Below are 25,210 nucleotides of genomic sequence, written 5' to 3'. Positions count from 1 at the left end.
TTCACACACACAAGTACACACACATACATGCCCACACACACACACACACACACACACACACACACACACACACACACACATACATGTGCTTAATAACAAGATAACATACATACTTGTGAGTACAGTGTAGGTTTTCTTTGCACATATGAGGAGTGAAGTTCTGGATAAATGATATTCTCATTTTAACAATGCTAAAGCTTGTGCTAAGAAGCAAACCCCTGAATAACCTTTGCAGTCACGACCGTTTGATTTGTGACATGTCCACAGTAAACACAGACATCACTTAAGGGGAATTTGCTTGTTTAAGCTCAGACTAATTCCAACTTTAATTCCAACTTATGCTGAAAGTACATGCACTTTTATATACAAGAATGGGAATATGTCGCACACACAGCAGTCCAGAGATCAGTCAGCTGGAGAGTAAATTTTGTCTTTAATTAAATTTTGTTGCCTCTTTTATATTTGAAGATTCATTCACATTTGCTTTCTCAAACTAATTTACTTTGTTTTGTTAACATCTGCACTGTTTATAATTTAACATCCACACAGACTTTCAAATACATTTTTGTGCACATTCATTTCTTTGATTTAACTGTCATTAGAAAAGGTTCTAATTGCACGAATACTGAATGTACAGCACATTTTTACAGACAGAGCGACTTGTCCTCAGACGACAGAGAAGACAAACTGAAATCCTGGGAATAGATCGGTGGACTTTATTTAGTGTTTGACCATGAGAATGACTCCTCAGGCACATACACACACACACACATATACAAACACACACACACATACACAAACATACACACACAAACATACACATGCTCAAAATATCTTCAGCCTTTTCCACTGATCTGACTGAAAAATTAAACAAAAATGGTTAAAATTTGCATCTGGTAGCCCTTGGAACGGATGGAATGATGTCTTTAATGATAAATTGTGTACAAGGAAATAAACACAGACAAACATGTTCATAAATACAACAAACCTTTAATCTATGTATGACCTCTTTAATCTCTCTTCATTCCTTCTCTCTCTCTCTTTCTTCAGCTGTCAAGTGTGTGTATGTGTGTGCATTTATGTGTATGTGTATCTGCACGTGTAAGTGTGTGTGTGTGTGTGTGTGTATGCGAGTGAGTGTAAAAAAATCTCCACTTTCTTCCAATGCCCTGTTCTTCTGAACCTGCAGCAAGCAGAAATGTGGACTGGTTTCCTCTGAGGATATTAGATATTTCATTGCTCTCTGTTGTGGCTTTAATTAAACTCCATTCAGTTACTCAAGTGAACGAACTGGAAATGCTGTTTAGGTTAATATGAACATTGTGTCACTCTTGTAAAATAAAGTCAGCAACTGGTGTGTGGTTTTGATGAAGCAGAACGAATTATATTAAACTATTTAAGTGAAGTGGTTTTGTGGTGAAATCATATATTTCTTTTCCACTACTGCATTTAAATTGCAAGAAAAAAGTTTAATACAAGGCATTTTACAAAACCCAGGTTTTGGTTATATTTCAAATCTCTTACTTATACTAATAACTGTGATTTGTAAATGACAGTTTGTGTGGTTATACCTCAAAGGGTTAAGCATGTGTGTCAATTCTCCCACAACCAGCAACAGAGAACTCGCATAGGAAATCAAAGGAAAACCATTTCGGCACTTAGTCACAAGTTCACAAGAACAGCAACCAAATAAACAACTTTTTCCACATAAAAAAACATGTTCTGATGAGCAGTGGGACTGACTCAGACATTCATATAGAGAGGAGTAACTCTGGAACATTTGAACTTTCTCTTAAATCTAGAAATATGTCGTTTATAGAAACCAGCAGAATGCTCTGTGTCCTTTTTGTTGCATTCAGCAACTTGGCTGACCTGCCACACAACAAGAGGTCAAATTGAAAATTAAAGCAGCAGTTAAATTATAGCTCAATAAAAATTCATTTCATGGCTTCTTGATAGAAATACACCGTCATGTTTGCTTGTCTACAGCAAACTGTGTTTGTATACGTGTTTACTTACAAACCAAATGATTACATGTCCTGTGTCATGTTGCAGGGGACAGAAGCAAACAGATTTTTCAGAGTGGTATAAGAGGAGAGTGGGAATCCAAACCATAAACATGAATCTGAACTTCACACAGGAGGTCATACTATTCTCAGGCTGTTATTTTGATGATGGCAGATGTCCAGTGAGTTACAAAATTATGCAACAGGAGCTCTTCCAAACCCCTGACTGTGACATCTCTCCCTGTTTCCGCTTTCTTGATTATCATTATTCTATAAATCATCTTACCTCAACACGTAAGAACATTTCAATGGGTTTCTATTATTTTTCTTCAGCTATCTAGGACCTGTTTAGAGGTTGGGTCAGACATACTGTTGAGTACACTGGTATCTTGCTGTAAAGTGCCAGCACATATAATTAAGCCTGTAGTGACCATTTATCCTCATTTTGTTTCTATTTGTGAGTCACAATTTGTGTTGACTGGAGAATTTCTTGATGCTTGTTTGTTGCAAAAAAAATGAGGTCCAATGGAATTTCCAAAAATAAGGTCTGGTTTCTTACAGACTTTCATATGTTAAAGGTTGTTTAACCAGTAAAATAAAATTAAATGAAAGTAGTTACAGGACAAACTGAAAATACTAGAGCACAGAGAAAGAGGCCAGCAACTGCAAGGTCAAAAGCTGTGTGCTCCTAGTCAGCCACACCCTCTGCCTGTTTCTCTTCCTATTTAAAGACCTTGTGACCTGTAGAGGGCACATACTCACAAAACAGAAATACAAAAGAAAGCATCATAATAAATGCTCAAATAAATGGGTCCTACAAAGCCCTTACAAGACACCTCGGAAAAGTAGTCTTTTACATTCTTTTCTCGCTATCCAACAATAAAACAACAAACAAACACTGTTAGACTATTTCTGTTTTGCACCAAACTCTTTCAAAACTCACAGTCTCTTTCAGAACTACAAACTATAAAACATCAAACATCTCATTTAAAACTCAAGTCTCTTTCAAAGATGTGACAATCTACCAGATTTAGTCACACAGGTATTATTTTGCATTCTGATGGGCTGTGCAATGGTCTGTGTATTTGACAGTCTCTGGAGTTGTATTCATGACAGTATGACTGCTAGGTTGTGGGTGGTGAGTCTCTCACAGGTGAATGTGATTTCTCCTCAATAGTCCCTCAGGAGTTTCTGCCTGTTGGACAGCTGCCATTTGTGGTTCTCATTGGGTGGCCACACCTTTTGGCCTGGTTTAACCACTGGGAATGGACATGTTCGATGGCACTTGCTGTATAGCTGTTCATGGTGTTTCTTCTTTGACGTTTCAGCCTGTCTGAATTCCTTGATGTTAGGCCAGCGTGGAGTCAGAGTTTTAGGCAGTTGAGGCAAGTTTGTGTGCAACTCTATCCCCATTAGGAGACAAAACCCCCAACCCATACTCATCGCCCTAGCAATTGCTAAGAAAACTATCCTCTTAAACTGGAAAACAAGAAACACAATAAATATCACACAATGGTTAAACCTTCTCATAGACCACATATCCATGGAAAGAATTTCATTCCAACACAAAAACTTATACTTTCAAAAAATCTGGGCCCCTTTCATAGATTCACTGAATTTGCCTGCTAGCTAACCCCCCCCCCCCCACACACACACACACACGCGCATACTTCAAAGAAACTATCACTATTATTGTTATTAGCAGTAGTAGTAACTGTAGTACTAGTATTATGATGGTATTATTGTCAGTATTGTTGTTATCCTTATTAGTATTATGGTCATCAATGTTGTTACTACTATTATAACTGTTTCCATATTACAATTATTGGCGTTGCTTCCCCCATCACAGCTTCAGTCCTTTGTCTTGTCCCACGTATAGTTTTTTTTGTTTTGTTTTGTTTTGTTTTTTTGTTTTTCTTTTTTTTTTTTTTACTTTTCTTCTTTTTCCCTCACTCCCTTATTACCTTTCATTGATTTTGTCCTTCTGTCTGTCTCCTTGTCTACCTGTTCACCAATCTGTCTGTCATTCTACAGTATATCACCTGTCTGTCTGCATGTTTGTTCGTTTGCCTGTCCACCTGTCTCCTCTGTACACAATAAAATTTATAAGAAGAAACAAGAGAAAAAAAAAAAAAAAAAAAGAGAGAGAAAAGTACGATGTGACTCCCATGTTGGAGGGGTGGTGGCGGGCTTAAAAAAAAAAAAAAAAAAAAAAAAAGGAGACGTGCCGGAGACTAGCTATTCTCCAGCGGTGATGCACGATAACTTTGAAAATCTTAGCTTTATCTCCTCCTCCCTCCTACAGTCCTTTCACAGTGGCCACAGCACACTCAGGTTCCCTGTTAGCCTGGGGGTAGCGTGGGCTACTGGTTACATGGGTGAAGTTGTACTCTGCAGCAAAGTCCTGGAATGCTGCACAGCTGAACTGCGGTCCATTATCCGACATCACAGCCTCCAGGGTGCTGTGGCAACTGAAGACATCCTTCTGGGCAGCAATGACAGTGTTGGCATAGGTAATGTTGAGGTGAGCTACTTCACCATAGCGTAAAAAGTAATCAATTACTGTAAGGTAAGTTTTCTTCTCCCAGATAAACAGGTCTGTACCAACATGTTGCCATGGTCTCTCTGGTAAGGGATTGTTTAGCAGGGGCTCTCTTGGTGCAGGTTAATGTTTTGCACAGGTGTTGCAGTGCCCTACTTTCTGCCTCATCTGAACAGATAGTCCTGGACACCAGAACTTGCCAAGCTCTGGCTCTGCACTTGAGAATTCCTTGGTGCCCCTCATGCAGAACATCAAGGATTGCAGGTCTCATGGTCCTGGGAATGACAATCCTTTGTCCTCTCAGCAAGAGGTCTCCCACCACCGTCAGATATTCTCTCTCTGGCCAGTACAGTCTCAGCTCTGGTGGAAGGTGAGACTTTCCATGCAACTTACTTCTACAGTAGCGAATGAGTGCGCTACAGATGGGATCTCCTTTCTGCTCGACTGCAATTTATCTCAGCCTGTTGTCAGTAGCTGGTAGGCCTTGTATGACCGAGTCCTCGCACACTTTCATCTCATTCTCCTGTTCCATCTCAGCCACTGTAAGAGTATATTTCATTGGAACCCGGGACAATGTAACTGCTGTAATTAGCTGCTTTCCGGCGACATGGACGATGTCGTGTGAGAATTTAAGCATTTTCAATCGAAATCTCAAAATTCGAGGAGGGAGCTCATCCAGCTCTTTGTTTTAGCAGTGTTTAGCAGTGACAACAGAGGCTTGTGATACGTTTCAAGTGTAAACCTCTGCCTGAGCAAATAAGAGGACAGTGCCTCTTTACCAATTTGGGCATAATGTTTTTCTGCCTCTGATAAGGCTCTCAGAATGAAAACTACTGGTTGCCACTCACTGCTATCCAGCTGTTTCTGCATCAGCACAGCACCCAGTCCAAAAGATGAAACATCAGCTGACACGCAGGTTTCTGCAGAGGGTGAATACGGGGCTAGGACTTGTGGTACGCTCAGTTCACTTTTCAATCTCTTGAAAGCTTCTTTCTGTGGTGCTCCCCAACACCATTCATTGTTCTCAGACAAGATGTCCTTTAGTGCACAAGTTCAGGTTGCAAGGTGGGATAGAAACTTTCTGAGATAGTTTGCCATCCCCATCACTCTTCTAATAACTGGTACAAAGGAGGGCTCTGGCATCTCCAAAATGGCCTGGATCGGGGTAACCCCTTCTGAGGTGATTCCGTGTCCCACAAATGTTATTTTCTCTTTAGCAAACTCACATTTGTCATTTAATGTCAATCCTACCTCTCTAAGCCTCCTGAGAACCTGATGGAGTCTGCTCTTCTAAGTCCCTGCCATACACAAGAATATCATCTGCATGGCATATCCCTGCTTCACACCCTTCCAACAGCTGCGTCATGTGCCGCTGGAAATGTTCTGGCACTAAGGAAATCCCGAACTGCAATCTATTGAAAGCATAGTGCCCAAACGGGGTAATGAAGGTAGTCAGAAGTTTGCTGTCTTCCAACAGGGGAATCTGCCAGAAGCCAGATGTAGCATCCAGCCTACTGAAAACTGGCGCATGTGGGCATGGCTAGGGTGTGGTCCTCTGCTGGTCTACTCCCCTGAGCCTTGGGCACCCCAACTAAGCCAGCACACCAGGGAGTAGGTCTGGTGAGCTTTGATATCACTCCCATAGCTTCCATGCGTGCCAGTTCTCCTCTTACCTTGTCTTGCAGTGGAAGGGGAATTCTGCGCAGGGACAATAAAGCATATGGTACTGCTCCAGGCTCCAATTCAATTGCATAGGGCTCCTTCAACTTCCCCAGCCCTTTGAAAACTGTGGGGTACATAGCCCTGAGGTAGGGCTCGACCGATATGTTTTTTCAGGGCTAATACCAATACCGAGTATTAGTAATCAAGCAGGCCGATAACCGATATTTGGAACCGATACACATTTGCAGTAAAAATTTAAATCTTGGTGTCAAAATTTAGAACACAAACTCCAACACAAAACTTCGTTGAAATGTCTTCAAGCAATTAAAAGAGAGCTTTTCAACATTATCTTAAAACAAGAAGTCCCGAGAGCTCCCAGCAGCATTACTTATAAAGTTAACTGAAAATTTTAATAAATAAATAAATAAATAAATAAATAGAAGTGTCTATTTAACTCTGACAAGTGTACACCATCTATGCAGTCCATGTATGGATTAACACAGACCTTAGATGCAGTTCCTCTACGTCTAAAGTCTCTAACAACAATATCCTGCACCTCTCTACAAGAAACAAGAGTCAGAGACAGCTTCAGGACACACTTCAGTAACGTTACTAGTAGACGTGGGTTGAGACTGAGAGTATGCGCGGCCCTGGTAAGTGACGTGCAAAAAATAATGTTATAGCATTAACGTTATATCAATTTTTTGCTAGTCAGCAGGCTCAGTTATGGTCCAGCAAATGAACTTGTCGATGTTCGCTATCGCATTTAAGTTCGCTCTACAAGACTCAATATTAGCTTACATTATTATGACCATCGGCTACCTATCACATGTAAAACACTAACTCACGCGGACGAGTAATGTTGTGTTCACAATATGGTTGCTAAAATAAGTTCCAGTTGCATTGGCACAAATGTTAATCAAAGATATAGCTATCGCTATTATCTCATTATAGATAACTGTTTATCAATGCAATGAAGTGCATTATTCTGGCATTATCAGTGTAACAGGGAAACTGAGGTTTTTGCAACTTCAGCGAAGAGGATTGTGATATTTATTGCAACTTCGGCAACGTCTGCTGCCTTACCTTCAAAACACAGCTCCAATGAGCTCCGGTCTGCAAATGTGTTCCTCTGTGTCTGTCTGTGGCACAGTAGCCTTCAGTGTTGATTAGGGGTGGGACAAAATATCGATACGGGAATATATCGTATTACTTCCTCTTGCGATATGTTATCAATACAATAGTGCCAAATATCGATATTTTCATTAAAACATGCAGGTGCTCTAAACGGAGCCCCCCCTAATTTGACTAACAAGACTCACTACTTCATGACTCTTTGTGGTTCTGCTTATCAGTTTGATAATATCAAATGAATGAGGGTACACATGTGGTGAACAAAAAACTCACAGGCGGAAAGTGGCGGACAGCACAGACAGCAGGGGAAAGCAAATCAGAGAGGCACCGTCATCTTTCAAGTCAAAAGTCTGAGCCCACTTCAGCTTTTACAACACTGATGGGACAAAAAAAATGGATAAAGACTATGCAATCTGCAAGAACTGTCTCCGGAAAGTAAAGTACACAGCCAACACATCAAACATGTATAGCCACCTTGTTTGTCATCATCCTGATCTCGTCGTGGCAAAAACAGCAACGTTACCACAACTGGAAGTCAGCCTACAATGAATACAATGTTTAAAGCAAAGTTTCCTTTTATGTCCCTGGGGGCTACCAGTATTACTAAGTCTATCGCTGGGTGTATTTGCAAGGACCTTCGCCCATACATTGTAGTCAAAATGAACGTTTTTGCCAAATGCTTCAAACAGTGGAACCAAGATGACGTACCAAGTCAAAAATATTTCACTGAAACAGCTATTCCAGCATTGTATGCAGACACGAGAGCAGTGGTGCAGGATGCACTTCAATCTGCTGACAGAGTTGCACTCACCTGCAATGGCCGGACTCAAGGGCCACCAAGTCCTATGTGACCATCAATGCTAATTATATTGACAACTGGGAAATGCACTCTTACATCCTTCAATCTAGGGCAATGCATGAGAGTCACACCGGTGCTCCTATGGCAGAGGTGTTACAGAAGGCTACAGAGGAATGGAAACTGACTGAAAAAGACCCAGTAGTCATTACTGACAACGCATCGAATATGACTACAGCTGTTGAACTGACTGGATATCAACACATTCAGTGTTTCACGCATATACTGAACCTCGCGTCACAGCATAGCCTGAAACTGACTGTGAAAGTTCGGAGGATTTCTGTCTTCTTCCACAGAAGCACCATAGCCACAGATGCACTGAGGAGAAACCAGAGGATGCTGGACCTTCCACAACACAAGCTCATAACAGATGTTGTCCGATGGAACAGCGCCTATAAGATGCTCTCCCGGTTTCTCAAGCAGCAGCTGTGCTGCCCTCTTATCTCCCGAGGTAAGTTGTTTGTTGTACATTGTTACTGATAAAATGTATTAAAATCTGTATGCATATATCTGATTTGTCTGTATATCATATAGATGATTAAATTTTAATAATGAGGCTGTGAATGACAAATATGAATTCATGATTTTTAATTAAAGTGCTATGCTGCTCTGTTCTTGCATTAAAGCTGAATTTTAGTACTGACTAGGTTGTGAATTATATAAAATATGAATTATAATTATTTTATATAATGAAATTCTTCCTGTAACCTCAGAACTGTTCTGCTTTCTGGCAGTTTCGCTTTTTGCCAGTTTAAAGCTATTTTAGTTACAGGCACTAAGCTAAGGCTCTTTATTGTACATTATTTCATTTCAGTTATCAAATTCTGTGAAACTGACGCCAGTGAATAAATACATAACTCCTGCTTTTAGGAGTATTTTTTCTTCTTCAGTTACACTGATTTTGTGATGTATCTTAGATGACTGTCTTGCAATGCATCGAGTATCGCAGAATCACTGTATCGTGATACCATTGTTATCGTGGGCAACGTATCATGATAGTATGGTATCATCAGTTACTCTGTGATTCCCACCCCCAGTGTTGATAGGCTCTTACTTGAGACGTGCAACCAATCAGATAGTGCTGTGGGCATGACACTGCTCTCGACCACAGAGTGGTGACTACAGACAGACAGAGGCGGCTGCATCAGAGCCAAAGTAGAACATTTTTAAATTAATTTATTTTATTGGCAATTGGATAAAAAAAATAATGATACTGATAGGCCTAATCACAAAAAGGCTGAATATCGGCTCCGATAATCAGCCAGGTCGATAATCGGACAACCCTCTTGCTGAAGTCTTCCTGTTTAAGCTGAGCAGTGTGAAGACGCTGGATCATCTGTAGTGCTTCTATAGCTGGAAGTCCTAGTAGTCCTGATACATAAATTTCCTGCTCGGTTGTTCTGTTTTTGAGGTTCAGTCTTTCCCTGAACCATCCCTTTACATCTAGGATGTGATTTCCTGGCCCATATAACACTTTGCAGGGACTTTGCAGTGCTCCACGCACACCTGAGGAGAAGCTGTGACTTGGAATGGCAGTAACTCCTGCACCAGTGTCTAATTTAAACTCTGTGTTCTCCACATTCAAACTGACTAGTTCACTCCATTCATTTGTTGCTCCTGCAGACAACTCACCAAGAAAAGCAAATCCCTCATTCTCTTGGTCTACCTGTTCCTCCGCTATGTAGTTGACCACACCAGCTGATCTACATTTCTTGGCATAATGGCCTTTAAGGTGACGTTTATGGCATTCTGCCTCCCAAGCAGGACAGTCCCTCCACTCATGTTTATTTGCATTTCCACTAGTGATGTGTCGGTCGTGAACGATTCGTTCAATTTGAACTAATCTTTTGTATGACTAGGGAGTAAAAAGACGTCTGAGTGATTCGTTCAGTTTTCCCTAGGCCGCGCATGCACACCACTCAGGCTCAGCTTCGTTCGTGAACAGGTTCTCTGGGTCTGTGTCTTCCATTCACTTGTCACATAACCACTGCGCAGGCTCAGTGTAGGAACGACTGATTCGTTCACGACTCATAACTTACGGATCTTTGGGTCCTGAGTTTCACGTTCACTTGTCACATGGCCGCTACACAGGCTCGGTGTAGGAACGACTGATTCGTTCACGAATCATAACTATGGGTCTTCGGGTCTTTCATTCATCAATCACGTGGTTACAGCAGTAACATGACCAATGCTATTATTACGGGTGAGGAGAGCTATCTGACGTTAGCTAGTCAACCAGAACATTTCTGTAGCTAGCTAGCCGTGTGTAATGTAGATACTGAATAGATGCTTAATTTGCCTTTCTGTTGGAACAAGTTCATACACTACAGGTCTTCAATGACCAGGTAGGCTAAAGTGAATAGCTATCATAAAATGATCATTTTTTATTCATAGGTGCAGCACTCTCGTACGGGCAAATTAAGTAATCAGTCATTTCAACTGAATAACTCAGTACGCTATGGTCCAAAAGGTTGTTTAAAAGCCTAACAAAAGTGAACTTGTGTATTATACTTTACCAGGTGAAGCAAGCCATGTTCCTCTTAGTGTTTGAGAACTGTCTTTCTGTCATTACTCGGATGACAGCTACAGTGCCACACTAGTTCCAGTGAACGAAATGAACGAACGACTTGAAAAAAGATTTGTTCATTTTACTGAATGAGATTCAAAGATCCAAGTCAGTAAGAAGATCCGAACTTTCCATCACTACTTCTGAAGTGTGAGCTCAGGGTCTAGCTGCATTTGTTCTGACAATTTTGCATCACATATGCCAATTACAGTCCTGTCCCTGATCAACTCCTCTCTAAGAGCTCCAAATGCGCAATGTTCTGCAACATTGCTGTAATAAAGGCCTCAACATTTTCTCTGGGCTCTTTTACACGTCTGTTGAAACAAGCACATAAAAGACATTACGTTTACTAACACAATAATTCTGAAAAGATACTGACACTGCATCATATGATTTCTTCTGGTCCACAGGTAATGGTAAGATTTTCTTCAGCTTGGTTCCTCATTGTGTGCATAAATGTATTTACTTGGTACTCTTGTGTTTGTTAGTCTAAGCCAGACGCTACTCTGAAGTGTTCAAAACGTCTCATCCACTTTGGCCACTCGCTATGCTAAAATCAAAGCTGCTTGGTGGCGTCAGCTGCTTGCGGACATGCATCTATTTAAATATCAGGCTTAATGTATTTCTCTTTCACGTCAACTTGGATATGACATTTCGTCTCCGTTGCTCCTCTTTCTCTCCCTGTGATAGCGAGGCCTCTCCCCACCTCCGTAAAGCTAGTTTCTGGTTCGTTCGTTCGCTTCGTCCTGTCATGGATTTTTTTTTCCGACGAATTTTCCGCGGAAGCACGCGCTTATCTGACAATCAGATGAGGACTTTAAATTTCCTCCGAATTTATTCTGACGCCACGTCATGTTAAACGGTGAAATAAAAAGACTCAAAGCATGAGCACTCATTTGACCAGAACGAAGAGACGCGCATTCCAGAATTACGGTTCCGAGTAAAACCACTGATTCAAGATTCAAGATTCACGATTCAAGAACTTTAGTCATTGTGCAAGCACAACGAAATTGCTAAGTGATATAACTGATATAACAACTGATATAATTAAGCCCTACATGACAGGCCACTGTGCCAGCATAAATATTCAAAATGACTAAAATAGAATTACACTGGAAAAATTACAATTTGCACACCATTATGTGCACTTTTTGAGCACTATTTTGAGACTTCTCTGATAACTAAAAACCAGCCTGGTGTGCACCCCAAAATGTTATTCGTGCCTTTGTGCTTTTCTTATTCCTTTAATAAAATACAACTCTTGCCTTCTTATGATCTACTATCAATTCTTTTTGCCGATTCCACTGTGTATAAGGACTGCATTTTTGTAATACAGTTGTGTCACGTAGTTCTGCCAAAAAAACACAACTGAATACAGCTACATTTTAATTAAGTCGGAAAATGTGTAACTTCGTCTGTCGTCTGCTTACATTTGCTTAAAAGTTTGCTTCTTTTTGGGATTCCTACAAGCTCAGTATTCGCAGAGGCTCTGTACATTCCCAACTTTGTTTTATTATCTACGGTGTTGCTATAGCGACACGTTGTCGCAGCAAAGACAGAGTATTGTAAACAGAAAAGGGTATAGGTTTGGGCTTATTAACGTCACTCGAGTAGATTTTAAATGAGTATTTCTTGTGGGATTTTGTGAAATTTGGTGCGAGGATACTTTAAATAGATTTTGCAGGTACTGTTTCCACAGTAATTAACTTCGTTTGGTTTTGAGCAACATATAGAGTAACGTTCCGCTACAGCAGGTTCACAGAATAGTGAAACAGAAAAAGTAGCACATGTGTTCACAAGCTGTCCTTGAAAAACAGACTAAACTGTCTCTCTAGCGTTGAAAGAATGCTTCAATATTTTCAGCTGTACGTAACAGAGGAGTAGGTTTTTCTCACGGTTATTAACATTAACATTAGCAAGATGAGCACAGCTGTACTATCCAGACAGAAAATGCCATTCTTGCCGGACATCAAGAGTTCCGAAGAGCGCTCGTCCACTCCGGAGGGGAAAAGTCCGAAATCCAGGTAAGTATTTGATGGAATCTCAGTGTTATTCACATTTCTATCCAGTTGGACTGCGTGATTTTAATTAAAAACCCACCTGTTTTAGGATACAGAGAAAAGTGAAAATTACCATTCCGTCTCATGGCGCGAAAGACGAAAGGCAATCTCCCAGACTTTCAAAAAATGACATAGAACAGTGAGTGTTTCGTTTTGTAAACTGAATGTTTTAATGGTTCCAATGAAAAAAAGTGATTTTGCTTTCTCCTCAAAAAAAAAAGGAAAAAGAAAAAAGCCCAGTAGATGGCGCCGTAAGCCCGAGTAAAATCAAAACATTCGTCTACACCAGTTCTGAGTAACAAATTGCTGGAAATTTTTACACATACTCATTGCTTCTCACATCACTAATTCCACTACGAACTTTTCCTAAGATATCGCAACCCTTTGCGCCATAATGTCTACGTGACCATGCTCCGTCAGGGCTTTCATCGCTCCTTTGCTGACCTGTACTCACTCATGAAATTCTGGAATGAAACAAGACAAGCGGCCGGCCCGGACAGCGCGCTCTGGAAGGCTCGCTCGGTGGAGGAGCAGCCGTACAAACTGGAAACCCTGCAACTGTTCCTTACTCGCGCAGAGGCTGCCAGCAGGGCCGGTAATTTGGAATTATAAACGTTTTCTCACAGTGGCGATATTTACAGCTGAGGGTAAATCAATCCAGGCAGGGGTCAGGGACGGAAAGTTTAATACTCGCTCAGGGACCAAAATTGAAGGCTGGAAAGACCACGGTTTGACTAATCCCAGTTTTTGAGAGGTAGACTTATGAATGGAAGATCAACATGACAAGGAAAAACAAACACAATATTATGTCACAAACCAACTGTTGGTGCAGACAATTGCAAAGCACATCTTAAAAAGATCCTCAAATGAAATAAAAAACTGAAGAAACGAAAACGTATGTGCAATGATGGTCCAAAATGTGTTGAGTCTTCCAAATACTATCTGCAGCAGGTTGGGAGCAGAAACAGTTTTGAGAATCTTTCACCAATTCGGAGAGAGCGTCAAAAAATTCGATCTGTAGTGAAGAAATGAAAAGATTTTGCTGAGTTTAAACCCTCCGAAAATGTGTGCATTGTGCATATTACACTGTTTGATATATACATACATATATGTGTGTGTATATATATATATATATATATACTCCTTTCTCATCCCCTCCCACCCCCACCCCAGGTGATCATGGGTCAGTGTATGAGAGTCAGTTGGCCTTGGCAAGGTTCTTCTCACATCCTGAAGATAAATGGCTAAGTCATCATTTCTACCAAATGAGCCTGGTGTCTGCTCGCAAAATCAAGATAGATGGGGGAAAGAAGGAGGCTGAGGCTAATGCACACATAGGCCAAGTCTATCTGGAGCAGGGTAACAGCACGCGTGCGCACACACACACACACGTATGAGCACACACACACACACACACACACACACATACAGATGAGTATCTGTCTGTGTTGTAGGGCAGGTGGAGTTGGCAAAGGAGCACTATGAAGCATTTCGCCACTTGGCGGCAGGACGAACATGGCATGATGGAGAGGGGCGCACACACTACTCCCGCTCATGTGAGGGCCTCTGCAGAGTGTACACACTCCTTGCTGACAGGGCCCTCCAGAGCCAAGAGTACAAAACAGCCATTCAGATCCTTACCAAGGCCTACGAAATGGCTAAAGAAGGTATTCACAAATAAACACACATACACCATGACACATAACACCGAATGCCAGCATATTCCAGAGAACTCAAACACATTTACTCTTCTCAGACATCACCCTGTCTGTTAGTTAAAAGATTTTCTTTTATATATCTGGTATGACTGGTTTTGTCTTCCCTCCTTCAGCGGGAGACAGGCAGATAGAGGGAAACGCTGCATACAGAGTTGGTCTGGCCTATCAGAAAGCAGGTGACCAGCTGACAGCCAAACGGGTAAGAGAGCATGTGTTCATATTAAAACAGCACATGTGCATGCAGACACACACACATGCTTGCACATACACATGCAACCACATAAACACAGGCACGCACACACTCACACCATGTTTCTATGTTTCTAAAGGTTTTATTTTCTTTTTCAGTTCCTTAACATATACATGGAGATCTCCAAGATACTGAGTGATGCAAATAATGTGGGGAAAGCCTACAAAGCCATTGCTAAATCTCTGGAGAGGTAAGCACACAGGCACGCATGTATAACATGCTTTTGACTTTGTAAGTGTATGACTGGCATATATACTGACAGTCACAGTTACTTTGTAGTGTTTTTTTTTTCCTCTGTGCACTTAGCTAGCTAACATTCTTTCATATGAGCTGAAGTGTACATACAAACAGTAAAGAATCAAAGCAAACTGTAATTTGGTAGGAGTAATCTTATTCCCTCTGCCATTTTGTGTACGTGAGTTTTAAATGCCCTATCAATCACTGCCCTCTGTTTTAGGAACTACAGTATAAATATATATAGACACACTGCAAAATATTTTGTGTTAGATGATGTTACTACCTGATCCTAACATTAAACCTGATCAAAAATGTGTTTGTATATGTGTTTGTGCTACAGTGAGGATAAACTGACTGAGACCATCCAGTCCTTGGAGAAGTTTGCTGAGGTGTCGCAAAACAGTGACCAGCAGCAGAACCTGATAGAGGCCTACATGTCCCTTGGCATGAGCTTCAACTCTAGAGTAAGACAGAGACAGGTTAAGGGCCAACATGGTCAAGGCAGTTGGTACTTTGAATATGCCAGTGTGTAACACTGTGTGTGCGATATGTTTACAGGGTCAGTATGATCAGAGTTGTCAGTATTTCGAGCAGGCGTATGAGACTGCATGTGCCCTGGAATCAGTACCTCTTCTGCACAAAGCCCAGGTGTGCTTGGCTAGCGCTCGAGCACACAGGATGTTGCGGGCATACATCATACATGTAGAAGCCGGCGGGCGCCAGAGCGTTCAGAGGCTCATCAGCTGGAAGGAGAGCCGACAGGATACATTCAACGAGCCCGCGCATGAGTTGAGTATGTTACAAAAGGGTCAGTTAGACAGTTACACACAGTAAAGTTGTCCCTGGATTAAGCTGTCTGGTGCATCCTGATACACTCTGTAGTGTACTAGCAACACATATTTTGATGCGTCAAAACTTTCAAGATTAAGTTGTTATTTTGCATTTTTTTGGTTTTGTTAGGTATTTCTTGTTGTGTTTTGAGGCTCTCATGTGATTCATCCTAACCATTGTAAAGTTGTAAAGTGTAGCCTGTTACAGACTTAACATGGACCAAGATGATTTACATAAGATAGTTTTAATGGGACATTGAGCATGTAATTTCACTCATGATTTGCTGTGTGTAACAGTTATGGCATCCAAAACTACATGAACATTGTTTTCATCTAACGACTATAAGTTATAATTAGTTAATATAGAGTGCAGGATCCTGCATACCTTAACATCACAGTGACACAAATACAGATGCATCATTTCACTTTCCTGAAAAGTTGACCTTACTAAACTTGACGATTTACTCACTTTTCCTATAGATATTTTTGTCTTTCCTTCTCTCTGATGTCAAATGGAGAACGTTGTCCAGAAGAATATACAATAGAGTGTTCTTTCAGTTTCTCACGTGATACTATTACTCAGACTGTCATACTCCGCCAGTGAATTTAGAGGTTTCCTGGTTTTCTTGACAGAGAGCAAGAAATGAAGAAATGAAGTGAGACAGACGACTAAGGAAGTATGAGGAGGAGGGGAGGACAAGGTTTACCTCACATCACCCTTAACAGAATAAACTCTTATTTACAAAACCACATTGTATAAATATCTTGACTCCATCATCTGAAGAGTCCATAAATTCAATAAATAAATATTTACACTTTAAACAGATGGATACTAGAACTACTGGACACTGTTTGACTGCTATTCAGTGTATCTGCCTCCAGTGCTTTCCAACGTCTACCATTTCTGGTTGTGGCTTGGGGAAGCTCTAGAAACACTAACGGGAGGCACCTCTGCACAGGTGACCAGTCAGAGCTGTCTCTGACCCAGTCCCTTTGTCCCTTTTATAGTGTAATGGTTCCGTTGTTTTCTACTGACTAGTGAGTTTTCAATGATTAAGTTTCTCATTTCTTTATTGAATTAAATATGAATGTAAATACTGATAAAATTACCTCTCCAACAAGTACATACTTACAATAAACCTGCCTATAGAAAATTTTTATCAAGATCATCACGTTAAATGTGTTACCAACCCCATGCAGTACATTTCACTCTCATTTGACAGTGCCCTGGACCGTCTGAATTAGTTACCAACGCCGTAAAACTCCAAATAAACGTGCCTGAAAGTTTGAGATGGAGCGCCCTTAATTCGAAAACTGAAACATTGACTCTTCAATCATTGTTTAAATGAAAAGAATATGTCCTGTTTCTGTTTTAAGAGAGATTTTGCTGTCTATAATGTATTGCCTCACTTACACAAGCGTTTGTGTGCCATTATTGAAGGGGGGAAACAAATGCGTCCCTTTTAAGAGTATTACAGTGATTATGGCGACTCGCATATGTGTCCGGAAATGAGCACGGCAGGCATCAGGTACCTTGGTGTGGGGAGGTGAAGTAGTACTTTTTGCGGGTTAACCTGAAGGAACATACATGCGTTTTGGCAGTTGACAGACTGCCGCTGATATGGGCCTTTTAGCGCGGATACGGAAAGAGTGGTTTATTATCGGGATAGTGCTGGTGATCTCCTCAGCCAGACTCGCACCGTCGGTCGGAGTTAAAGGAGGTAAGGTTTATCTTATCACACTGGCAATATACTATCTCTGTCTCGTGGTCGTTCAAACAACGGTACCGATAACACTTCATATGTGAGTACCTGTGTCTACGTTTGTATTAAAGCGAGAATGATTAGACATCCCTGTTTCCTGTATCGATATCCCTTCATAGTCTTTCAATATTTTTTTCAGACGTACGTGGACCAATCGAAACAGAACAAGCCATCTATTGTACCTATGTGCATGTTACCAGCTACAGATCGAACAGGGAACTACTTTTCTAAAGTCCCATGTCCATAGCCACATCTCAGAAATGGTTAAGCGTTTTAGCAGTAGCCTTACTGACTACTTTAAACTGGCCATAATTTATCGTATCCATTTTGAATGGTCAGGTATTGGGCACCAACTGTACCTGTGTGGCGTGCATCATGTGGTGACACGTCGCCTGTAATCCGGGTATACCAAAGTTTCTTCCGTGTACACAGCTTAGGGCTGTTGACCCATCCATCCATCTCTCGCTCGCTCCCTCTCTCTCTCCCTCTCTCTCTCCCCTTCTCTCTCTCTCTCTCTCTCTCTCACACACACACACACACACACACACTCTTCGTTTGTTTTCCTCAGCATCAGCGAAAGAAAGAGAATTGGCTACCAGATAAAGAATCTTCAATCCCATCAATTACACCATACCATTTTTGTATATGCTCAGCGTTCAGTCAGTCTTAAAAGAATTGCTCAGGTGTAACTGTAGCTCACAATACCTGTAAGGCAAGTTGGACTGAGAGCAGTACACTGCAGTTGGAGAAAAGTTATTAGTTTTATGTACTGAAATTGCTCTTGGTTTCTTTGGTTTAGCAGAACTGAATTACACTTAGTTCTGCTTTCTCTCCCACAAAAACTCTGGGAGATAGATATCTTCGGCCATCAAATCTGAATAATAACACTACAGATGTAGCACCATGTTTAACACCATGTGAGAGATCATGATCATGCCTCGTAGTTTTGAAGGTTGTTCAGCCAATAGAGGTTGCACGGTAATGTTTTGGAGGTGCTGAAAGTTATCAGTGGAAGATTGGTATAATGGGCTTGTGAAGCAGCTGAACTGTATTAGTGTACTTGTGAAGTGTCCGTCGTATTTGGATGGTGATGCTGCACTGAAACAAATTTGAACCTACCTGACAAATCAGTAATGGGGACCAGACATGATTGAATTTGGGTCTGTTAAACTGTAGCTGCTTTCTCTCCTGCTTTTTATCAGGTCCTCTCAAGCCAGAGATCACAATCACCTATGTTGCTGTATCTGCTATTTTCTTCAACAGTGGCTTGTCTTTAAAAACAGAGGTAAGGACCATCATGTGTTCATGACAAACTGTTCGTTATACCCCAAGGATCTGCTTGTTTGTAGATCTCTGTGTGCATGTGCGTGTGCGTGTGTGTGTGCGCATGTGTGTGAGCTCAGGATCTTTATCTGTGAATCCTGGGAGAGGAACAGTCTGTTTTTGACATTCTCATAATTTAGTCTTCTAATGTCTCTTTCTTTATTTCTCTTTTTCAGGAGTTGGCAAGTGCTCTGATGCATGTAAAATTGCATCTTTTTGTTCAGACGTTTACACTCGTCTTTTTCCCCATTGCCATCTGCCTCCTCCTCAAAGTTTTAGCCCTCACACCTATCAATGAATGGCTTCTGAAAGGGTATGCTCTCTCTCTCTCTCTCTCTCTCTCTCTCTCTCTCTCTCTCTCTCTCTCTCTCTCTCTCTCTCCCCGTCTCTCTCTCTCTCTCTCTCTCCCCCTCTCCCCCTCTTTCTCTCCCTCTTCCTCTCTGCCCATTCCCCCATCCCCCACCTCTCCCTTTCTCCATGCTCTCTCTTTCTCTCTCATTTCTCCCTCAGTCATCTCTACCTGTGCAGACGTGAATGACTGAATGGAGTCTTTGTAGGACTGCTGTGTCCGTGTGAGTGGTTATATTCTGAGATGCAGTTTCTCAGAGCTCTGCTCATAAAGCCTCTGAGTACTGTATCTGAGAGTTTCTACAAAGACTCAGACATGCACTAATCAATGTTTAGAAACCTAAGTGTTATTTTTCACTCTTAAAATGCTTCTATCTAAAATACATCTGTAACATTCATAGCGTTCAAAGCTTAATCTTAAAAAAAAAATAGATAAAGTGGAAAATCAGCAACTTGTTTTAAAGAAGGACAATGCCTCCTTCCTGTCATAATATATAAAATATATACAAAATATTATTGCCATGGGCAAACACTCCATAAAGCATTGAGAGGTTCAGTAAAATACCTGGACTCAAAGTGTGTGTGTGTGTTTGTAGGTTACAGACAGTGGGCTGCATGCCCCCTCCTGTGTCCTCTGCTGTCATCCTTACCAAGGCTGTGGGAGGAAACGAGGTGAAGGAGAATTGACAATATATTCACATATTACAGTGCGGTCATTACTTGGCGTGTGTGCGTCTGCGTACTGTAATTATTTTCATTGTTACGTTATCTGTTGCAGGCTGCTGCTATTTTCAACTCGGCATTCGGAAGCTTCCTGGTGAGTCCTGACTCTGTTTAAGAGAAGAGGAGACGTCTGAAACAGGGAATGAGACATCTACGGTTGACAATTCAAGCGTTCTCATAAAAAATTTAAAACACAATACCGTTTAGTTATTAGTGTCATATTCCAGATAATAAATCCAAGAGAAACATCTGAGGAGAGCGCTGTGAATCAAAGTAGACTTTATTATTTGGCGGTGTCCTATATTAATTCATGTTAACCTAGAACTTTCTTTTGGCAGGGTATAGTTGTTACGCCAATGCTGCTACTTTTATTTGTAAGTACAACATTTACTTTTCCACTTTGTGAAGCTCTCCACCTCTATTTGTCTTTTTCTTTGTCTCTTTTGTTATTGATTTTTTTTCCCTCCTCTTTGTTTCCAGTCCATTCCTTTTGTCTCTTGTTTTCCCTCGTGTGGGCGTGAGTGAGGATAGCTTTACTCTGAAAGTTTAGCTCCTATGTGTAGCGAGTGTGCGATGGTGTCTGTGGGTTAGCTGTGATTCTTGAGATTGTAAAGTGTGTGTGTGTGTGTTGAGTGTTCAGAGTGTCTCATGATGGTTGTGTCTCTGCTGTAGCTTGGCTCCTCTTCTTCAGTGCCGTTCTCCTCCATTTTCTCTCAACTCTTCATGACCGTGGTCGTCCCCCTCATCGTAGGACAGGTGAGTGAAAATGACGGTTCTTTTGCTGTATGTGAGTTAAAATAACAACACAGTCTCTCTGTATATCCCTCCCATACTCTTCTTTTGTGTGTGTGTGAGAGTGAGAGTGAGTGAGAGAGAAAGAGAGAATGTGAGAGTGAGAGAGGGAGGGCGAGAGAGAGAATGTATGTGTGACTGAGTAAAAATAAAATGACCTCTCTGTGTGCTCTAGGTGTGCAGGAGGTTTCTGAGGGACTGGCTGGACCGGCGGAAACCTCCGTTTGGAGCCGTGAGCAGTGTGGTTCTGCTAATGATCATCTACACCACCTTCTGTGACACTTTCTCAAACCCCAACATTGAGCTGGATCATTTCAGCCTCCTCATCATCGTCTTCATCAGTGAGTGTAACTCTGAGCCTTTGAGAGAGGGTTCGATTAAAGTATATAATTATAAATGGCGTGGTGTGGGAGCTGTACATAATGAATATGATTTTGTGTGATCAGAGACATGAATATCTATATAAGAGGGGGAAAGACTAGTTGTGGTTTTGTGTGTGTGGCCAAGTCTAACCTAGATCTTTGTGTCTCCTCTCAGTTTTCTTAATTCAGATCAGTTTTATGTTACTCACCATTGGCATTTCTACCAGGTGAGTCTATCCATAGTTATATGTCTACCTACTGTATATCTGTCTTCACTTTTCTCAGATCTAAATAACTCTGAACTTTTTATTTTATTCACCAGTGTTTGTTTCTTTTGATAATAAGTGATAAATCATTTTTCTTCCATAGGAAATCTTCAGGTTTCACTGCCGCTGATTCGGTGGCCATCATGTTTTGTTCTACGCACAAATCCCTGACTTTGGGTACGGTATCCCCAGTTCTGACTCTAAACCCCATACACCCCATAAGATTGGTTCACGACAGCCTGCCTCTGCTGTCAGTGGACCAAAAAACAAGAGGGTTGTTGGTTCAAAACCCATCTCTCTTTGTTTGTGTGTGTGTGTGTGTGTGTGTGTGTGTGTGTGTGTGTGTGTGTGTGTGTGTGTGTGTGTGTGCGTGCGTGCGTGCGGGTGTGTGTGTATGTGAATAGGTATACCCATGCTGAAGATTGTGTTTGAGGGTTATGAGCACCTCTCCCTCATCTCTGTGCCTCTGCTCATATATCACCCAGCTCAGATTCTTCTGGGCAGCGTCCTTGTCCCAACCATCAAAACCTGGATGCAAACTAGACAAAAGGTACTCACACACAAACTCACAAGCACACATGGACCTCAAACTAATTTTTCTCTTAAATACAGGTCCAGTCCCGAACTCTCTCTCTGTGTTTTTCTCTCTCTCTCTCTCTCTCGCTCTCTAACACACACATGTACTTATCTTGTTTTTAAGGTAATCTCACTACAGACATTGCTGTTTTAATTATGTAGTATGATAGTGAGAGGAAAAACATTTGGAGGAGTCTTCCTTGGTCTTGTGACTGACACTGGGCAGTCAAACAGGGTTCTGCCTTTGTAGGTTCTGCTTCTCCATCTCATCCCCATTTGACTCCCTTTATACCTCTCTCTCCCTATTTCTCTCCCAGTCTAGTATCTTAGTGAGATAAGGTTGCATGCCTTTGCCATCACTACAAGCAAGCCTGTGTGAGTAAAGAAAGTGCCGGAAAGTTTTCTCCCACAATTCCTTAATTACCTTAATTGCCACATAGTAATTAAAAACTTGAAATTGAACCAAGAATTTTTTTTCCAATTCATGAGGATGAATTACTGAATAAATTAATCATTCAAATTACTGTTTTTGGTATGTTATCTGATACTGATCCAACAGTGATTTCTGAATGTAATTTAATTTATGTAATTTCTTAAATGAATCAGATTTCCTTTGTGTTGACATCAAATGAACAATTCATAACTTTCAAACAGGGCATGGTTTCCATTGTTTTCTATTGAAATGATCCTTTTTTTTCTGTAACACTGGAGAATGTAGACATGGGTGACATGGCCTAAAAATAATATCTCAGTATTTTAAAACTGTTTGCCAGTGACTAATATGTGTCGTCATTGTTTTCCCCTTGATTTCAAATGCTTAGTTTAGCACCAAGACACTTTGCTCATTCCATAAAAATGCTTTTTTTTACTTGATGTGTGGTGTTATTTATCATAATACGGGTGCTTGATATGAAGTCTTGCATCTGCTGCATATTTCACAGAACATTGAGCTGAAATTGAGCCAATAATTGAGTCTTGACAATACAGCCTCATCAGTTTATTTTGGTTAATTATTTGCTGAATAAATCAAACTTTATACATAGCTTAGATTTACCTACATGCCCAGTAACTTATGGTCAATGTAAGTCTCTTCCTTTGGGTGGAACCGTGTCCAGGGATGTCGTTAAAACCTTTCCTTAAGTGAATGAGTATAAACTCATATTGTGTTTCTGCACAGGCTGTGAAATTGACCAACGTCCAACCCGTTTGAGAAGGACCTGAAAACGTGACCTACAAGGGACTCAGATGAACCAAACTAAAGTGACTTAAACCAAACAGAACTGAACTGTGCCGAACCAAGCAGAACTGCACTGAGGTGAAGGCTCCGGGCTTTGGCACAACGTTGGCGGATGTTTTGCCTTCTCTCCTCTCTCTGGTGTAGGGAGGAAACAGTGGATCTAGTGCCTTATCACAATCTCATGTTACTGCCATGGGCGTCGGCCGGGACAGGCCCGTCATTCTACAGGACTGCTCTACAAACTCAAATGATTCCATGAATATTTTTAAAGTATTTGTGAATGTATAGCTTTATTTTTATATATGAAGTGCATTTGAGACCATTTTCTGAGCCATGGCTATTGACCGTGGAATTGTGACTAAGATAAAAGATTTTGTATGACATGATGAATTTTTATTATTTTCATTTTCATTGTTTACTGTTACTTATCAGTTACCATTCAATGTTTCAAAGGTCATCTTAACTTAGCTGGAGTTTTCCTGCTGTGACTACTACAACAGGGATGTTTTTTCGTATTTCTCAGTCAGTTGAATAACTTATGTTCAGCCTCGTGGTCAAAAAAAAAAAAAGAAAAATCAAAATAGTCTAAAATGAATACATCTGAATTTCTGTTACTTTTGACGCTGTCTCTTACAAACATCAACGTAGCCTCCACGTTTGCTGGAATTTGTTGAATTCAGCAGTGATGTCACTGCCGTCATATTCAGATCTCATGTGTGAACGTCCATCTTTTTCTGTATTGTTTCCTTTCCTGCTGACAATAAACTTGTCATGACTCATATTAGTTTGTCGTCTTTAAATTGTGTATCACAGAAAGGACTGTCCAGTTTAAGGTTGTGTTGTCCATCCTAAGTATTTAAGAGAGTTATCTGGCCAAAGAGAAGCGCACAGGATTTACGTGTGTTTCCACCCATTACTCAGTTCATAGTGGTTAGGGCTGGGGAAAGAAGACTAATGAGCATGTTTCTACTGGTTTAAGATCAGTGATATAATTTTGTTCATAATGGTTAGGGCTGGGGAAAGAAGACTAATGAGCATGTTTCTACTGGTTTGAGATCAGTAATATAATTTTGTTCATAATGGTCAGGGCTGGAAAAGAAGATCGTAATGACATTCAGCCTGCTCCTGATAAGCTGATACATTTAAGTTACATTAAAGAGACAAAAAAGTAATTTACAACTTTAATTTGATTAAAAAATCACACATTGTATATCAATATACGTTGTATATCACTTTCATGTGATATACAATAACTCCAACATATTTTAATAAATGAAAGAATTTATGTGGCAATATTCTTAGCTTCTTACCGATGCCTAGAAAAATACTATGGTCTGAATTACCATTAATTCATTTCCCTACAAAGGTTACACAGGTTCTGTGTAGATGTTATAATATGTCAGTATACTGGAAAACATCTAATGTTATCTTCTTGAATATTTTGGCTGGATTAACATTTTAGGCTTAAGATATAAATGCAATACACAGACATCAAGACAAGTATAACCTACTAAAAAAACTATCGCTTATTTGTAAAATTCAGTAATCAGGATGTGCTTGTGCGCACTCTAGCTGCCTGGTGGTGTAATTAGATTGTATTCTGCTTCCAGCAACAGTAAACTGTTCTGTCTGATTCTACGAACTTGTACCAGATCGCCGCATTCCTGAACGTGGATGATGCCTTGGCCTCCGTGGTTATGGTCGCTAAGAGACATGGCTGTGCTTTTGCAGCAGTGCCGTCGCTGCAGGTATCTAAGACCCACAGCTACACACATGCCAACTCCAGCCGCCAGACCCAGCAGCAAGCCCATCTCAGAAGCACTCTGTCTGGGTACACGTGCAGGCTTCTCTTCCTTAGGCTCCAGGGACCCGGATGCTACTTGGGGAGGACCAGGTTTAACTATGCCTGACAGGTTGGGGGAATTACCATCCCTGTAGATCTGGAAACTTGGCCCAGCT

The 25,210-nt window shown here is 40.9% G+C and overlaps 2 protein-coding genes across 3 annotated transcripts; both read left to right on the top strand.

The window, feature by feature from the left end:
- Positions 1 to 12,686: 12,686 nt before the first annotated feature.
- On the top strand, positions 12,687 to 15,865 carry ttc29 (tetratricopeptide repeat domain 29). Its single transcript, XM_030774927.1, has 8 exons — positions 12,687 to 12,790; positions 13,198 to 13,421; positions 14,000 to 14,185; positions 14,281 to 14,493; positions 14,658 to 14,743; positions 14,893 to 14,984; positions 15,372 to 15,495; positions 15,590 to 15,865. Exons 1-8 carry the CDS (start codon positions 12,687 to 12,689, stop codon positions 15,863 to 15,865), a joined length of 1,305 nt encoding a protein of 434 aa, XP_030630787.1.
- Positions 15,866 to 17,389: 1,524 nt separating this feature from the next.
- Positions 17,390 to 23,717, top strand: slc10a7 (solute carrier family 10 member 7). 2 transcript variants are annotated; one of them, XM_030774553.1, is made up of 13 exons: positions 17,390 to 17,582; positions 18,827 to 18,909; positions 19,124 to 19,260; positions 19,892 to 19,967; positions 20,074 to 20,112; positions 20,357 to 20,392; positions 20,691 to 20,774; positions 20,986 to 21,151; positions 21,348 to 21,399; positions 21,542 to 21,615; positions 21,843 to 21,988; positions 22,332 to 22,389; positions 23,192 to 23,717. In XM_030774553.1, the coding sequence occupies exons 1-12, from the start codon at positions 17,483 to 17,485 to the stop codon at positions 22,350 to 22,352; spliced, it is 1,014 nt and encodes a 337-aa protein (XP_030630413.1). In that variant the 5' UTR covers positions 17,390 to 17,482; the 3' UTR covers positions 22,353 to 22,389; positions 23,192 to 23,717. The 2 variants fall into 2 exon arrangements, with proteins under 2 accessions (XP_030630413.1, XP_030630414.1); XM_030774554.1 differs by lacking the exon at positions 22,332 to 22,389.
- The last annotated feature ends 1,493 nt before the right edge of the window (positions 23,718 to 25,210 follow it).

This window comes from Chanos chanos, chromosome 5, assembly GCF_902362185.1.
Source record: "Chanos chanos chromosome 5, fChaCha1.1, whole genome shotgun sequence".
Classification (NCBI taxonomy): Eukaryota; Metazoa; Chordata; class Actinopteri; order Gonorynchiformes; family Chanidae; genus Chanos; species Chanos chanos.
Note: the sequence above shows the minus strand (reverse complement) of the source record. Positions and strands in the feature narration are given on the sequence as shown.

Excerpts from the sequence above, each read along its gene's own strand:
- ttc29 (XM_030774927.1), top strand. The coding sequence starts at position 12,687 with ATGAGCACAGCTGTACTATCCAGACAGAAAATGCCATTCTTGCCGGAC. Across the intron at positions 12,791-13,197 it reads GGGAAAAGTCCGAAATCCAG|ATATCGCAACCCTTTGCGCC; the intron begins GTAAGTATTTGA and ends ACTTTTCCTAAG. Across the intron at positions 14,494-14,657 it reads CTACGAAATGGCTAAAGAAG|CGGGAGACAGGCAGATAGAG; the intron begins GTATTCACAAAT and ends TCCCTCCTTCAG.
- slc10a7 (XM_030774554.1), top strand. The coding sequence starts at position 17,483 with ATGGGCCTTTTAGCGCGGATACGGAAAGAGTGGTTTATTATCGGGATA. Across the intron at positions 17,583-18,826 it reads GTCGGTCGGAGTTAAAGGAG|GTCCTCTCAAGCCAGAGATC; the intron begins GTAAGGTTTATC and ends GCTTTTTATCAG. Across the intron at positions 21,400-21,541 it reads ACCATTGGCATTTCTACCAG|GAAATCTTCAGGTTTCACTG; the intron begins GTGAGTCTATCC and ends TTTCTTCCATAG.